The sequence below is a fragment of the Scomber scombrus genome, chromosome 1 (assembly GCF_963691925.1).
Source record: "Scomber scombrus chromosome 1, fScoSco1.1, whole genome shotgun sequence".
Taxonomy (NCBI): domain Eukaryota; kingdom Metazoa; phylum Chordata; class Actinopteri; order Scombriformes; family Scombridae; genus Scomber; species Scomber scombrus.
Window position 1 is genome coordinate 25,996,451 of NC_084970.1, and position 17,461 is coordinate 26,013,911.

The following is a 17,461-nucleotide window of genomic DNA, read 5'->3' on the forward strand; positions in this document are numbered from 1 at the left end:
GTATTGATTAAAATAGAAAAATCTGTTGTGTCAGATGTGTGAGATAGATGACTGAAAAACATGGCTGAAAGGTGTCCTGTTTAGACAGGCTGTAACGGACAACCGTTTCAAAACACTCCAGTGTAGATGAGACTGGCAGCAGAACGTTAGAGTAGGTTTGTGCAGTGCTTTCTTTCATTCTGTGCCAAGTATACTGTACATTGTAAGTTTAACATACTTAAATATGGCCTATGGGGCATATGTGTGATTGTGTGGGGGCAGGAGAAGATACCAGGCAGGAGTCAAAAGCCATCTTGTACTTGCAGACACAAGGGATAAAGTATTCAGACATGGCATTCAAAGAAAGCTGCTAAGAAAGAGAAAAACCTTTCTACGGCTTACTATTCCAGTAACCATAATGCACATACAAGTGTCTCTCTCTCACTCTGCACCAACTGCCCACAAAAGAGTGACACAAAAATTACAACTTTCAATTTATATTTGATCTTAAAGTTAATGCTTATAGTTTGCACATCGATTTAATCTGTTGTGCTGATTGTAGCCACAATGGTAAACTCAGTACACCACACAGGGCTGTACCTGAGGGCTTTATCCCAACCCATGGGAGTTTGGGTAGGAGGGACTTCACCTCCCTGTGTTTACATTGTGTCTGTACCATCCTCTTGTGAGCTATTCCCATTTGTTGATAGTGAACTCAAAGGAGCAAAACAAGTGATAAATGTTTAATGTGGGGGAAAACTGACAGTATGACTAAATTACAAGATAAGCATTAGTAAAACAAATTGTTACAAAACCATTTTCCCTTCTTTAGCGTTTATAGGGAAACAAGTCCACAGCGCCTTCAAAGCATATAAAACACAATGTCAAATGCATTGATCAATTCATTGTGAGTTATGCTGCATATATGTGCACGTATTTACATTTTTAAGCTTGGACTAACATGCATGGTTAAGCATATTGGCCCTTATTTGCTCTCTGTACTATAATCACTTAGATATAGTTCACTAGACAAAAGCATAAGGGCAGCAGCAATATAAAATATGCTTAAAATGAGGAGACACACACATGGCTGCCACACAGGGGCTCTATTGACAACAACTTATTCAAATCAATATCTCCCAATGGATTCACTAATGCCCAAGTGAAGACCTTGAACTCAAATAAAAAAATTAAAAAACAACCTCATGTTTTCCAGTTGAATAACCGATCCACACAATGCGAAGATAAACGAAGACAGATATATGTAAAGTCAGAAAGACAGATTGAAAAAAATATATAGTGGATAGAACTCTTTCTATACAAGAATATCCAACCACCTTTGTGTACAATAGACAGTGACGTGTAAAGACTTTAAAGACTGCAAATTATTCCTGTATCAAGACAGTGCAAAAGTAAATAAACTTGGCACTGCAGTTTATAACGGAGGGAGAATATGGTGAGACTCCTAGTTTACAAGAAACCCTCCCCATGTTGATGTATTGTAGTTGATAACAGAGAATAAGAAAAACTGACATCATTAAGATTCACCAGTGTGCAAGCACCGCAACACAAGCAAACTCCTCCAACCCCCAGATGACTATCAAGCACTGTGTTTTCTAAGCATGGAGGTAATGAGACAAATACTTATTACTTATTACTCAAGTAAAAATGGCATGAATATTAGCATTGCATTAGGGCATGAATTTAATGATGTTGTAAGTACAATGTGTCACGGTAACTGAGAGGCAAAAAATGCTTAAACATTGTATAGGGAAGAAGGAAAAACTCTGAAGAAAGCAGTCTGCTCAGTGTCTCACACAGAAAACCATAGAAGCGTGGATGGAATCATGAATGAGAAAATTATGCTGAAATCATAATATAACTGAACATGTTAGCAAAACTGCTGTACAAAATAATTTTAGTTAATTAAAGGTGAATCTATGGAGATCGTTTCATGAGAAATGGGACCATCAGTACTCACTAAAGGGGTGCAAGGGGTCCAATATTCAGGGTTCAGCTCAGCTCGCGGACGAAGGTCCAGATATTCAGGGTTGAGTTCAGTTCGGGCACGAGTTAACGTTCCCTTCATGGAAGATTGAAAAAGAAAAGAATTAGAATTGCTTATTTAGCTTTATTTAGCTCCTTTAGGTAGGACATGTCAGTTTTGATTCACTCTGGTGCAAAGAGAACACAATAACAATGTAAAATACTTGAAAATATCTAAGTCATGATTCTTATCAAACCAATGTTCACTGCCCTCAAAAGAGCTTAACTCTGTACTGCCTTTACTTTACTGAATACAGATATACTATTAGCAAGAAAATCATTACCTATAATGACTATTCACAGAGCAATTAAAAAATGCCAAATCAACATTTCACAATGAATTTTCAACAGAAATTCAAATAAAATGAAAAGCAAATTATATTCCAAATGAGGGTAGAATCTAGTTTTCCATTTCTGAGGCCCTATGGCCTAAATGACAGGCCAGTGGAATGGACTGAATCTGTTGGGCCCCATGAGGTCTATGATATATACTGTAATTATCTGCTGATTCTCAAAATGGCTGTGTGTAATGAGGCTATGCTGCATGAAGCCCCAGGCATAAATCACTGTCTTTAACTGACTTCCAGATGACCAACAACAACGCAGAGCAGAAGCAGAGAGAAAGGGGGGGTTATCTGGGTAGCAGCACTATATAGCATCCAACTTGTGCTTCTTATCAGCACAAGCCATATTGTTAGCCAAACTTGCTTATTTAAGACAGTTTCCTGTCTCCTAAAAATAGTCAACTCACTTGCATATATTCTCAGTTATTTATCTGTTTAGAGCTTGGCTACCAATATATTAACTGCTTGCTGCTTTATTTAGCAATGCAACACAGGTGGAGACTTTTTTCTTGAAGCTGTGTTAGACTTGACTATGTTGAATGGCGTTATGCCAGTCTGTCTGTCAGGCTGTCTGCTGTCATTGGCATAAAACTGTTCCCATAATCTGACTCACACACAGGCATAAACAAATACACTGTTACCACCCCCATCCCAAAACACACATACACATGCATTTTAAATATGGAGTCAGAGAATTTTTCCAAGCATATACAGACTCAATTAACAGTGACTGTGTTGGGTGTATATCTCAATACAATAGGCAGAGTTGAAATGGTTTGGTGACATACTGTACAATTCAAACAGAAACAGCAATTTCATCTTTTGACTGCACTGTATTTACTGCATGAATGTATATAATATTATATTACGAATTATTAGCAAATTATACAATAAATTAATGCAAACTTTTCAATCCTAGATTGTAACTTCGTCACCAGTAAAAGAACATCCTTTGTTGAAATGTCACCAATTAAGCCTTTGAGGTCACTCAAAAAAGGGGGTTGTAGGTATTTCTTAAATTATTTCAGTTTACTCCGGAGAGTTTAGGTTGAAAAATAACACGAAAAAACATTTTAAACTTCAGATTTAAGTACAATGTATTAACTATACAGTTCCATCAGGAAAAACAAACAATAAGCAACAGATAATTTGTAGATAAAAGGTATTACATACACAATCACAAAACATAAGCTTCACCACATCAGCTTGAAAGATGAAAAGTGTCAGAAATAAACAAGTATCTCAGAGTTTGAATAGATTATATGTTTTTAACAGCAATGGTATTTTTCCTCATCACTAAGCCTCTCCATTACAGGCTTTCTAACTTCAGCCTCTCTGCAAGCCAGTTTCTTTGTTCTGTAGCCTGTAAAAATCTGTAAACTGTAAAGTGGAATCAACGCTTTTCTAACTCTCCAAAAATAAATTGTTTCAACACATGGGTTTGTATTTTTCCGCTCAGTGTAAAATGTATGGTTTCTATGTGGCCAACATACACATCTCTGTGTGTGTGTGTGTGTGTGTGTGTGTGTGTGTGTGTGTGTGTGTGTGTGTGTGTGTGTGTGTGTGTGTGTGTGTGTGTGTGTGTGTGTGTGTGTGTGTGTGTGAGAGAGAGTGGCTTTCTTTATTGCTAACAAAATGAAACAGGGAAGACATATAGCTTACAGACCAGACCAAACTCTTGGCGGAACAGGTGTTCCATGAGTATCATTATGCTCCTCTGGGGTTGCAGTCATTGGACAGAAATAAATAATTTTACCAATGTCTACAAATGACATGTCTTTGTAGAACATTTTCCTCAAAAACAAAATGCCACTTCGGTTTATGTTTAAATAGCTTTGCATTGCTCAAGCGTGACACATTTATAAATTTAAAGAAATAGACCCCTGCCTTAATCCTGTTAATATCACATCTCACTAATGAGGACTGCTGAGAACAGCTGGCATTTCCTTACCATAGCCAGTGAGCTACAGCAGCCAATACCATGGTCCATTATTACATATTGGCCTGTACTTGTACCATGCCAAGTAACATGGTAAAACTGAAAATACCACCCATTAGTGTGCCATACTTTTCATTAAACAATATGAAATGGTATTTTAGGATTTTGGATGAGTTTTAAAACCCAAACAGTTCTCCATTAAGTCTCAAAACATCATCAGTGAATTGGGAGGAATTTTTTGATTTTGAAGATGCAATTAGAATTCATAACAAAATGTGGCAGTGCATCTTTAGCTTTGTGTTCCATGCAGGTTGCAGTTATAAGCTTCGTAAAATGCTAAAAAATCTTATTTGTGTGGACTTATTATGTGTCATTTTAACAAGAGACGTTTCTAACAACTGATACCACACACATTCTTCCAGTTATTGGAGAAAAAAATAGGAAAATATGTGACAGTGGGATAGAGCAACACTTAGAACCTTTATCTCATTATGCATCTTCTTAATATATTCCACTGTCTGTCACTCTAATTAATGGCAGTCTTTCTCCATAAACTGCCCAGAATGTGAGATTATTTATTAGTACGTAGTCATTTATCACTAGTATGATAAGTGACAGAGAGAGTGGAAGTGAGAGTTGGCAACATTATAATTGATCATTTTTCACTCCACGATGTCAGAGTGATCGTGGTAAATCCTTGGTTGCAGTGCGTGATACTGTCAACACTGACAATAAAAGTAAGGTGCATGAATAGAAAAGGTTATTGAGATTGATTGAGTCCTGGCAGTGACATGGGGTTTCAATACACTTTTCCATTACCTGAAATGGCAAAAGTAGAACACTTTGGATCGAAATGGTGCAGCCAAAGAAAAAGATAATTAAAGTTATGGGAGCTCAAAAGAATGAAGTGTCTAGTTTTGCCTTGTTATTTTCTGCTTTATTTAGCAGACATGGTTTTATTGTGCATATATATTTCTTTTTTCATTTACCTGAATTTGACATTAAAATTGTTATTTTGACTTTCTAAATTTAAAAAGTAAAATTATTGATTGTATATAAAAAATAAAATTAAAGTTCTCTCCGAAGCTGGTAAAAATCCAATAATTTTATGCAATGGATTTCAAGTTGTGCAGTGACTGATTTGTTTTTTTGTTTGTCTGTTTAGCTTTTGTTTGTTTGTTTGTTTTTTTCTTATTTTTCATTAAAATGCCATAGCTGCTGATGGGACTGAAGCTGGCATGACTAATGAATGTTAATGAAGTCCCACACTGAAAGAGGTCCAGCTACTTACAGTGTTTTAAGGGGACAGCTGCAATACAAATGGACACCAAGATGGGACAGAAATTAAACAAGCTACACACCAAAATGCAGTCACAACAGCCTGTGGCAACAGACGTTTGGTCATTTTGTAACCAGAAGAATGTTCTACAACTATGCTGCAGTGGCATAGGGGCTGATGAATACATTTTCAGTTAGTGTGGGTGGGACTGGGATCCATCATGACCAGTTACACCACAATAGTCTGCACAAAAAAGCCCCTTCCAAAAAGTAAATGATCTTAGGTGTGAGATGCAATATAATCACAAGTGAATATATGACACCTTATATTCACTTGGGAGGATATACAGTAGCACATTTGCTTAATGTGTTGTTCTTGTCACTGGGAAACCATTAGGCCTACTCCATACAAGAAAATGTTCATTGAGTCACTCAGGACTAGTGGTGGACAGCAGGGACAGTTTGACAACAGGAAGGAGCATCCACCAGCCATTTACTGACATCTACAGAGAGTACTGACACTTCCATGCTTCCTTTTCCCACACATCCTTGTGTACAGTCTTTGCCACAACCAAACCGTTACATACAATTTAGAACGAAAAATGTAATACGTTACTTTCCCTAAAAGATGGATTTGCCACTATGCACAAGGGGAAATTGTTCAGGGTTTAAGTTTGTGTGTTCTTGAATGCGTCTTTCAATGAAAGAACCTAAAATATGACAGAGCAGGGTTGATCAGCTGAGCAATGCAAGTACAAATCCACCAAAAAAAACTTGACATCTAAATTTCTATACCTGTGCTGACAATTTCGGCATGCATGCAAGTTACACTCAGCGTTGGTTTCCAGTCCATCACAGGCTAACATACATTGACAGAAAATGTGATTGTGCGATTTAGAGTGTGCAGTTTACCTAAACTGTAAGTATTTGAACTACTGGAGTTATGAGGAGCACATGAGGTGCACATGAATTCCAACACAAGACTGTCTTGCTGTGAAGGGACAATAATAACTGCTGTCGGAACTACACCTACCTTTGCAATTTAATACAGTCAAGTTCATATTGAGTCACCAAGATACCAAATGGGCTCCAGTGGTGAAAAAAACACTTGGCAACTAGACTTTGTCAGCAGAAAGCTCTGCCATGTGCCATCATGAATGTGGAGCCCTTTGCGAAATAGCTCTGTGCAGAAAATGTGTTTTCTGCAAATGAGTGTTTTTAGGTACTTCTGTTGTGAACATGCTGTTAGCAGTTGAGAGGGATGCAGTCACAATGTTGAATGCATTGGTTTAAGTTACTTTGGACAAACGTGTCTGTTAAATTAATGTATGTTATGAATGCGTGTATCTTACCATATTACAGTAACTGGTCAGTTTAAAAAAAGTTCTTATCATTAACAATTTGTGTTGCTTTATATGAAAAACACATAAAAGTAAGAATAATAACTGAGTGAAAGTCTCAGAGGACCTGTAGAGCCTTTCTGTTGAACTTGTCTGTATACTGTGGGCTGAGAAGATGATTTTCATTAGGGGATGAAACACACTTTAATTAGCTTTACCATTAATCTGGCCCTTCCAAGACTTCACAGTCACAGCAGACCTTTAGTTCTGTTTAATTACCTTAGAGATACCACTGCATGCACTCTTCCTTGATATCACAAGACAACATTCGTTTCTCAACAAGTGTTGTGTGTGTGTGTACTGCTAAGAAAAGAACATGATGTTTATCTTGTGACTGGTGGTAAGACTCATGAGGGGAAAACGATACATTAGACGTAATGTGGATGAGTCATTCAGGCAGGTCTTTGGTCATGATTTATTTACTTACCCATGTATTTATTTAATTATTAAATGTATTACAGGAAATAGGCATTGAATTATAATAACTTTATTTCTTAAGATGTTGGCAGTTATAAAACTGAGTATGGGAGAAAAAAGTGAGTACAGTTGTCCAGACAGATGATATACAACAGTAAGCATATTTCACATACAGTAATTGTAATAGTTAACACTTAAAGCACAATAAAAATCAATCACAGCATCATCTGACTTGTCTCAGGAAATTGCCCAGTATGGGTTAATATATTATAGCCATAATCGCCCTGTGGCTTTCTCCTTCTTAGCAGCCTGCTGACTTACAATCAGGAGCTGTGGTAATGCAAATGAGCCCATAAAGTGGCCCTGTGTGGAGAATCTCCCTCTGGACATCTGACTGAAATCAGCTGAGCACTGTTGTCTGGTATTCCATAATCCAGACCCTACTTCATACCAAATAATTTGATTTTGCTGTTTGTTTTTCTTTGCCTGTTTTGTTTTGCCTGGATTCCATCACTGAATAAGAAATTGAAAAAAGAAAAAGAAAATTCAGAGGAATGCAGGGTGGGCTTGGAGGATTGTGCAGTTTGGACCCAAGAAAAGGCAAAGTGTGCAATGCAAAGGAAAATGGAGAGAAGGAAATTGGTGACGATTAGAAAATGAGAACACATAAGAGGGTGCTACTAACTTATTTATATTAATCTTTTGAGATGGCTCGGCAAGAAAATCTGTGATTATTATTCTTTGATTTGCAAAGCTATGCTGTGATTGGCCCTTCCTTTGGTGGCGGCATTAAACTTTATGTTTATGGGTCCCAGTGTTAAGCCCATTTCCACGCTCCCCATTCCACACACTAAGTATTGACATTCCATTTAAGTTGACGACAGTGAGGAGGGTATTTTATGACAGAAATGTAATGGAAATGCATGCAGCGGGTATTGCAGTAAAAAATATCACCCAATTACAAGGACATCTTTGCATAGTTGCAGAATAAAGAGGATATGCATGATGCACCTCTGCTTTGTTCAGAAAGAACAAAGGGAAAGGGATTCATCTCAGCGCTGCACCCCTCCACTCTCTCTGCTGTAGTAAAATACTTACAAAGAGAATATTCTCTAATGAAAAGCCCACTGTGAGTGTATGTGTGTGCATGCTGACAGAAACTAATATAGAGATTATGTTTGATATGATAATTAATTACACAAGTTTAAAAGTGCCCCTGCTACATGTAAATTAACATAGACACAATATTTAAAGTGTGTTCGGAGAGGGAGGAAAATTAATGTAATACTGCCTATTGTTAACATGGTTATTCAATGAAGGTACTTTGTGAGTGAATGGAAAACAAATTAGGTTAAAGTGTTGTGACAAGATAAATAAAACTTTGATCAATTAAGTGGTTAAAAAAAAGACAGCAGTCCAGTACTCAATTGGGCAGTCTTGCTGCTACAGTTTCATTCCTGAGCCACAGAGAAGCATTGATTGTCTATGGCACCCTGTCCTACAGTCGATGCTGAGGCCAGCCCAAACCATTCTCAACAACCACTAATGGCTTCAAGGAATTCAGCTGGACTTGAGGTTGAATTCTAATAAGCAGATTTTATTTGATTTAATTTGGAGTGCAGTGATGAGAAGGCAGAATGCTGCAGGTCGTTTGGAGAACAGTGAATGCATTAACAAAGCAGTTCTCCGGCATTACTGCACAGTTGAAATGACTTCTGTTCTAAGATGCTGAAATAAGTTTCAGGCAATAGAGAGGTCAGCTTTTCTGATTAAACATAATAGGCAACAAAAAAAAATGCAACCTGATTAAACAAACATTTTATCTGTTTTATGCACAGTTGCCTACGTAACATAACTACTAATACTAATATACAATATTTAAGTTCAGTAAGAAAAGTTGTATTTTCTACTTTCTTATTTTTCTCCTCTGTCCTTTAACTATTATGTGAGAGCACCTTTCATCTCTCAAGTGTATGACTTCATCTCATTGGGGGTCTGTCTGTGCTTTTGGCCTCAGAATAGTGTTACTTGGGGAGTTCTCTTGAAGGAGCCATGTACAAAAGGAGTAGAAAGTTGTTGCAGAGCAGCAAGTGGTTACTCTGTACTTTTCTAACCTTCATTTTCAGTGCATTTTACTCTTGAGAAAAATAATCATTTCTAAAATAGGCAAACTCTCTGAATGTAGTTCAGCTATAGTTCAACTATTCTGTGGTCATCGAACAGACTGGTGTAGTTTGTTTTTTTCAAATATCTCTCATTACTCCTTTCACTTGATGTTGGCATTTGTGCTGATATAAGTTATGAATACAAAAATTCTAACTTCTATCCACCATTCCCTTTACATTAAAAGGTATACTTATGGACTGAGCCTTTGAATTTCAGAACCAGGGTTGAAAAACCTGTCATGTTAATTATTTCAAACCAAACCTTATGAATTTTTCAAAAATACAAATGACAAGAAGGGAAGGCAGATCATCTGATGAAATCCATTGCAGAGGGATTGATAGAGACATAACCTCCTATTACATTATGCGGAGCACATGTGACAGCTGTTTTATACAGCTCCACGACCATCCTTACACAACACAGACATTTTCTGTCTGTCTCATGTATGTCTCAATCCATTTTCCTCTGTCTTTGTTCCTCCATCTAGTCAAAAGTTCTTTGTTCATTCTCGAACTGCTGCTCTGCTTCAAAAGAGCTCAGCGAATTGAAGAAGCTGTTGCAGTAAAAGTGCTGTGTTTAAGTCAACTGAGGATTCCCCCTTGAGGCCAAGCAATACTTTCACCCATATAAGTCCAATTTACAAGGCATATGCCCACCTCCAGCCCCACTCTACCCCACCCTATTAAATATAAAACTGGACAATGAAGGGTAGAATAGTTGTAAGAATTTAAAGTAGCCTAAATCCATGGTATCCAATTTGTGTGTCTCTGTATGGGTTACAAAGTAAAAGGCTGCTGCCTGCCATTGAATATGAGCTACATAGAATGAGAGACATTATTCTCTAACCTCCTGCACTGAGAGCATTATATTACTTCCTTCCTGATGGGGATTCTTATGTTCTTCAAAACTACTGACTCACAAGATTGAATCCTGTACAGCCTTCAGGTAGAACACAGTGCACATGTAAACTGAATGGCAGCTTCTTTTTTTTCTGTGCCAATTTTTGAACATTTATAGCAGCACTAGCAAGAGTGCAGGGCTCTAAGGATGGCATTGTCAGTTGGCCCAAACCACTTTAATCCAGTTGGAAGTGAGAAATAGCAGAGACTGCATGGGCAGCTAAGGTTTAAAAGCTAATGGGCTTTTAAACCTTTACCAAACTGATAAGCTAGCTGTATCATTCATGTTATGTTTAAGTAAATCCAACTGCAAGAGTACAAGCTTTTCATGCAACCTTTTGAAAATGTATTTCACACTGCCTTCACTACTTACCCATTACCCATTTCAGATGGAGCTGCTATGAGAGAACATTATGAATTCATACATGGAACAAACCGGCAATCAGCCAAGTGACAGTGTTGTGCAGGTTCTTCTGCTAATAGCTGAAGCATGAAAATAGCAGCAGACGAGTATGGACCCATCAGTGGCCAGCTGTGCCTATAATTGTCAAGGTAATATGTTGTTTAAAACTGGATGTGTAGATCGTTACATGTGTCCTTAACAGTCCTCTAACCTTAATAAACAGCAGAAGCTGTTGAACCAATTTTAAAGCAGTTTTAGAGAAAATCTCTTTAGGTGAATGTATACTTGTTTTCTATTTTTCCATTTTTTTGTTTAAATATTCAAAAGCGGTTAAATCAAACCCATGAGCAGTGTATGATTCCACTTGACTTTCTGCAAAAACTAGTCACTATTAGTCTTCTAGTCTGTCTCCTGCCTCCTTCTAAAAAAGGACTATATTAAATCATGCAAAGGTATTACTGTCAAAACTTGCCACTGGAAGCAGCTGTTTTGTTCTGTGGTTTTCCTTATCAGACACTGGTAGTCACAGTTTGGTTCCAAATGTGGGGCAGAACCCACAAGGCTGAGACAAAAGTTTAACCATCAGACACTGATAGTCAATTAAAATTTCATCAATTGGTTGAAAGGATTCATAGATGTGTGTCTGTCAGCATGCTGAATGCTGTTTAAGAATATTTATGTTTAAATGTTAGAGACCATTACAGCTGACAGTGTGAGAAAATACCCAAATTTGTCAGCACTTTTAAAGAAATCTGGAACTTGTATAGGAAGCCTTCTCTTTCAGACAGCATAAATCTCACCTTTGTCTCCCTTGTTCAAGTGTTGTTGTTTTTTCAAGTGGGGAATAGGCTCATTGTTGCCCCTTGTGGCTGTCAGGGGAAAACACCTACAAAGACTGCAGGTTGCACCAATTGTCAAGTATCATTGGGTGGTGTTGTGGGTGCTGGATTACTTGGTACCTCATTTAAACAGCAGCACACAGCAACTTACCTAAGCTTTTCTACAAGAATCAATCAGGATTGTCGCTACCATTAATAGGTGAGCATTATACGAAATGTTAATTTATTTAGTTGGATGACATTCAATTAGATCCAACCAGCATCTCAATTTTTCAGATGAATAATGTAGGAAATATTATGTCATAATGTATTGATGTAACACCCTGATGCAAACAGTACTGTACACGAAACACATCAAACTCATTTAATGACCAAGTAAACTTAAGCAGCAGAAATATGGGTATATTAATTGCATTGTTCCACAAGTCACATGACTTATCAAATCAGAATGAGTTGGTACATAATAATTGCTGTTGTGATTTACTTAAAGTTAGATTATTTTGTAGGTGTCAGTGTAAATGCAATAAATGTGAACTGGAGATGTAGATCTCTTTAGGGAAATTCAATTAAAAAGTCCCCTTGTGTTGCACTGTAAACACTGTATTTGTAGATTTAAAATAAAGCATCCTTTTTTTTAGCTATTGCAATCATATTATCAACTCTGCATGATCTCGTAACACATTACACTGACTGCTCTATTTACTATATATTTACTGAATCCCTTCTGCACTATGTCTCATTTCTATGCAGAGTAGAGTACACACTATAGACAATTATCAGTGCAACAGAAATGCTGTAGCTGAAAATGAAACAATGACAAAGATGATATCAGGTGGAACTAACATATGACTCCCATTTTTTCATTTTATTCTGAAGCTACTTTAATATGTTATAGGTTGAAATTAAACACTTAATTGCATATATCTTCGACAATTATCTTGTTAACCATCCTCCAAGGTTTGAATGTCAGAAATAGCTAATTTACTGTAGTTAAAACACTTTATTGTATCAAAGGAGCATCTGCCGCATTCATCTGCGGGTTGCAGTGAACCTTCTCCTCATGAATATGTAAATCAACAGTGAACCTGAAAGAATCAACCTAAAGCCGAGGGCTACAACCAGCCAGTGTTAAATCACAAAGCGATAAGAAATAATATCAGAGCGGATTCAAATGAGTCAACAGTAGGGCCACGTAAGGTAATCCACAATTAATAACACAAAGATATCAGATGCTATCTGCTCTGGTAAATCTCTAATGTCAGGGAATTAGAGGAGCTCAAGTGTGTCAGCAAAGCTAATGGTCCAAATAGCTAGCAGACATGCTATACATAACTAACTCTGGTTCTTGTCAGTGTCATTAAGGTTTAAAGCTAGTGTAAACCTGCAGGATTTCCAGGACCTGTGGTCATATCAGGAGAGGAAGTGAGCGAAAATATCTAAAAGGTCAGCAGTGTTGAGCACAGTATTGTCACTGTCAGCGTGAGAGTTTTTATTCTATCTGTGAAGAAATATGCAGTTGTGTTTTTAACGAGATTAGAATAAAGCAGGTTATTGGAAGGTATGATGGTCCTAATAATAGCAGCCAGTGACAGAACAGTGCAGTACATCAGCAAAAAACTGAATAAGTGAATAATCATTCTGTTTATTTACTCATAATGTTTAAGTTGAATTGAATGGTGTCCACAACATTTTTTGAAAGGCTTTCTGTATTTTCAGTTCCACAACACCCAGAATTGCTACTCAGGGAAAATACAGTTGGATGTATAACAGAGGTTGAGTTGGTATTGCAGTATTGATTCTGTTTCACACTTTATACAAATTTCTTATGCCCTAAAGGTAACAAGAGAAAATAAAAGTGAAAGTCTTCACAGATCCAAGATTTTCAGGCCTTTGGGAAGAAATTAAGTTCAGTTGGACTTTAAAGGAGTTGTTAGATAGAATGCTGGATGTGATTTTTCCATCAACCTTTGACTAGTTCCAACATGTGCTGTTACAATAAATTCTGAAAGCTGCAGGTCTCTGGCTCTACCCCTGTTCTGTGCAATAAAGCAGTTTTCTTTGTGCGATCCGGTATATTATCCATGAAATCCAACCCTGGAGCACACAATGTGAAATGCAGCATAGAAAGCTGTACAGACTGCCAATCTTCTAATTGTACGCCTACTGTATTTCATAATGTTTTGCGATTTTTCAGTAATGTGGATTTGTAGCACTCAAGGAATCAAAAGTTATATTATTTATTTCAGATTTTACATTCAATAATAGTGATGAGGAGAAGGGTAGATGGTAGGTAGATACAAAATAAATAAAGGTCTCTTAAGTGTCATAAAAACTGTAGCCAGCTTAAAATTAATTAATTAATTAGCACCTCTTACCCTAACCTACAATATAACTACCTGGTAGAAACTGGTCTGAACTTTTGTTCAGCACCACAAATCAGAAAACTGCAGCTGGACCCAAATCTGAATGGATGCAATGGAATTAACTGTTAGCCACTGTGCTGCCTTGGATTTGTTTTCCTTCTGCATAAACCACTTGTATCTTATCTAGCTCTGAACAAGTCAGACAAAATGTCTGATTAAAAATGAATTGGCTCTTAACTGATTTACTTAAGACATCCATTATGACTTTTACTCGAGGTGAAAATAAAATGTATCTCTTGTAACAGTCTGTTCTATCTGAGACTATCTGTGTAGGACTAACACTGCCCCCGCCTATCTCACCCAAGCTGGTTAGCCTGCTACGTCAAGTCTTTTAGAGCCCAACTCCTTTTCGCCTTTGTTTCATCTCCTCTCCTGGACATTTAGCAATGTGTGAAAGTGTCCTGGAAGGAGCCACTGAAAATGAAGTCACCAGTTCCAGGACTGATTTCCTTTCTGAGAGTGCAGGACCACACAGAGACAGGCTGCAATAGTAGGAAGCAAGTAGGAAGCCACTATCTAGTGCAGGACGACTGGAATATTTTGAGAACATTTTCGGCTCGGCGGATGCTAACAACCTGGGAGTGTTGGGTGTCGCAGCAGCTAATATCCCAACGTACTCCCCACTCCCCACAGCGTAACAGTTAAATTTCTGTATATTTTGGCCAGATGAACAACCTGATTCAGGGAGTAGCTATTGCCGTAGGAGGTGCTACGTTGCTTGCCACAGTGGGGTCATGTCACGTGTGGCTAGGACTCACTGCCCTAGAAAGAGAAGACAGAGAAGACCTCCTGATAGCTCCCATAGCTCCGGACACTCTTGTTGGGTTTATTTCCTCTGTCACTCAACACTTTAGAGGATGAAATAGGAAAGGGCACAGCTGAACAGCCAGCTGCCACTCTACCCTTCTTCTAGTCAGAGAAAAGACAATGTGTATTGCCATAACACCACAGTGAGGTGGAGAGCCTCAAGGTTGTGCAGCAGATATGGAACTGGTTTGGGAAAGCAGAAGTGGACCTGTACATCACAACAACACCCATTGTAAGCTCTGATTCTTCCTGATATACTAAATGCATACCATGGCCGAGGAGGCTGTTTTACATATTTTCCTGCTTTCGGTCTCATTGACCTGTAGTTGGAGAGTGAGACGAGGGGTTGTTGGTTGGAGTGCATTGGTAGCCGAGTGGTTACTGCGCATGCCACATAATGTAAGCATCCCCGATTCAATTCTGGCATGGGACCTGCAGGTTATTCCCCTCTCCCTCTCTCCATTTCCTGTTGGCCTCTGCGCCATCTACTATCAAATAAAGGCAAAAAGCCTGAAAATAAATCTTTAAAAAAAGAGGGGTTGTTGTTCATCATGATAGCCTCAGACCACCATTCAGCACTGTGGTGCACAGAGATGACTGAGATGTTTGCAGCCGTGTCCTAGACTATCCATGAAGTCTGTGGAGCCCTGTCCTAGGAGATAGGCTTGATACTGTCCATGGCGCGCTGTCCATGTTGGTCCAACTTCTAGTCTTTCAAACTCTGTGTCCCAAGTTTGTGACACAAGCTTCCTGTTTGGGCTTTTTAAGAAATGTAAGTCTTAAGCCCAATCAGTGATAACCCTGATGACATCACTATGACAGTTTGTGAAGTTTTGTTCAGAACCATAATTGGTGTCACAGGCTCTTAATGACAAGTAAACTGATCTTTGTGTGTAAAAGCAGTGGAATGCCCCTCCGCACTACAAGAGAAAGCAGTTCATGTTGTTTGACTGCTTTTGGTATTTCCTTAAAACTGAAACCTCTGACAGTTTCAGTTAGGCACTACATGGAACTAAGATCTAGCGTGGTTGAATTGTGTTCTAGGTTTCTCAAGGGGACTGCCCACAGGCCTCTAATTTAGTCCTTTGCTTGTCTTATGGTAAAAATCAAACACAGCACAAAGCATTTTCCATGGGGATATTACTTTAGCAGCAATACAAACAAAAAACACTTGCAGCCTCAAACTACATTTTAAATTTTATGATAACTTGTCAGGTATGAATATTGTTTGTATCACAACTCAATGGTTAGATCACTATTTGGAAACATTTCCACTTATGTATTAGCTCTCTGTGAACTTTGTGTTCACGTTTTTGGAGGACAGGGCCTGAAATGCCATTCAAAATTTGATTTACTTTTACTTATTTTTCATTTATTCTGGCAACATTACAGTCATTTCTCAGGCAGTTAGAGTAGATAGAGAGTCAACCTTTAACATAAATGGTAAATTGACTTTATATTGTTTTTATAGTCTTACGACCACTCAAAGCTCACACTACATGACAACATTCACCCATTCACACACATTCATACACTGGTAGCAGAAGATGTAATGCAAGGTGGCTTCTCATCAGGCGGAGTTTCTTATCATTCACCAGCACTCACACACCAATGGGAGCCTTCGGGAGCAATTGGGGGTTCAGTATCTTGCCCAAGGAAACTTCAACATGCGGACTAGAAGAGCTGAGGATCGAACCGCTGATCTTCAGATTAGTGGATGACCCGCTCCTCCACTACCGCCCACATACTCTACATGCACGTACTTACACACAGAGAACACACACACACACATACTTCCAAACCCTATAATAATGTGCAGATCTGCTGTAGTGATCACTGTCCCTCCTCAGAGATACTTAATGCCTAAATCTCTTTCTAACTGACAGGGAATCACATAATTGGCTGTGGTCCATTTGCTCACCCCCGTGTGTCCTCTCACTAACAGCAGATTTTAATGAATCGGTTTTACAGTGATTAGAGCTCCTGGCTATAGGGAGGTCAGGGAAGGAGTGAGCGACTCTGACCACTGCGAGACAGCCAAGCATGGATGTCTGTAGTGTGAGCGGTCTAAGCTCAGTGTGATGAGCTTAATCAAAACATTGCAGTTTTCTCTCACCCTTGATAACTCGTTGTCTGCTATGTCACTGCACCTCACTATCTCTCTCTAAGAATGTACATTGCTATCTCTCTCCTTGTCTGCTCATGCACACACACATACACATTCTCTACAGTATATCTCTATTTTCCTCTTGTCATAATGCTATTAGTCTCTACACACAGTATCCATGGTGCCCAAAATGTATCTTGAGGGGACTGAACTACAGGTGACTGAGGCAATTTCGTATTAGGCTTACTCATGTCTACCTTCTTTCACAGCTTATCTTGTGCAACACTTGATGGGAAATGTCTAAAAGGAAAAAAAAGACCAACATATCTTTCATTTAATCATACATGGGTATTTGTAATCATTAACAAAGGCTTTTGCAAATTCAATACGTCCAGCAAATTTAACTGCGGTGGA

General features: G+C 38.3%; 1 protein-coding gene across 2 annotated transcripts in view; it reads right to left on the bottom strand.

Annotated features, from left to right (window-relative positions):
• LOC133984696 (protocadherin-9) overlaps nucleotides 1-17,461 on the bottom strand; it is a 202,463-nt gene that overhangs the window by 149,660 nt on the left and 35,342 nt on the right. The window contains exons 2-3 of one of the 2 annotated variants that reach the window (XM_062424161.1): nucleotides 16,548-16,559; nucleotides 1,961-2,062 (exon numbers count right to left, since the gene is read on the bottom strand). In XM_062424161.1, coding sequence (XP_062280145.1) covers nucleotides 1,961-2,062; nucleotides 16,548-16,559 — 114 coding nt within the window. The remainder of the gene's footprint in view (nucleotides 1-1,960; nucleotides 2,063-16,547; nucleotides 16,560-17,461) is intronic. The other variant, XM_062424153.1, reaches the window with a different exon arrangement.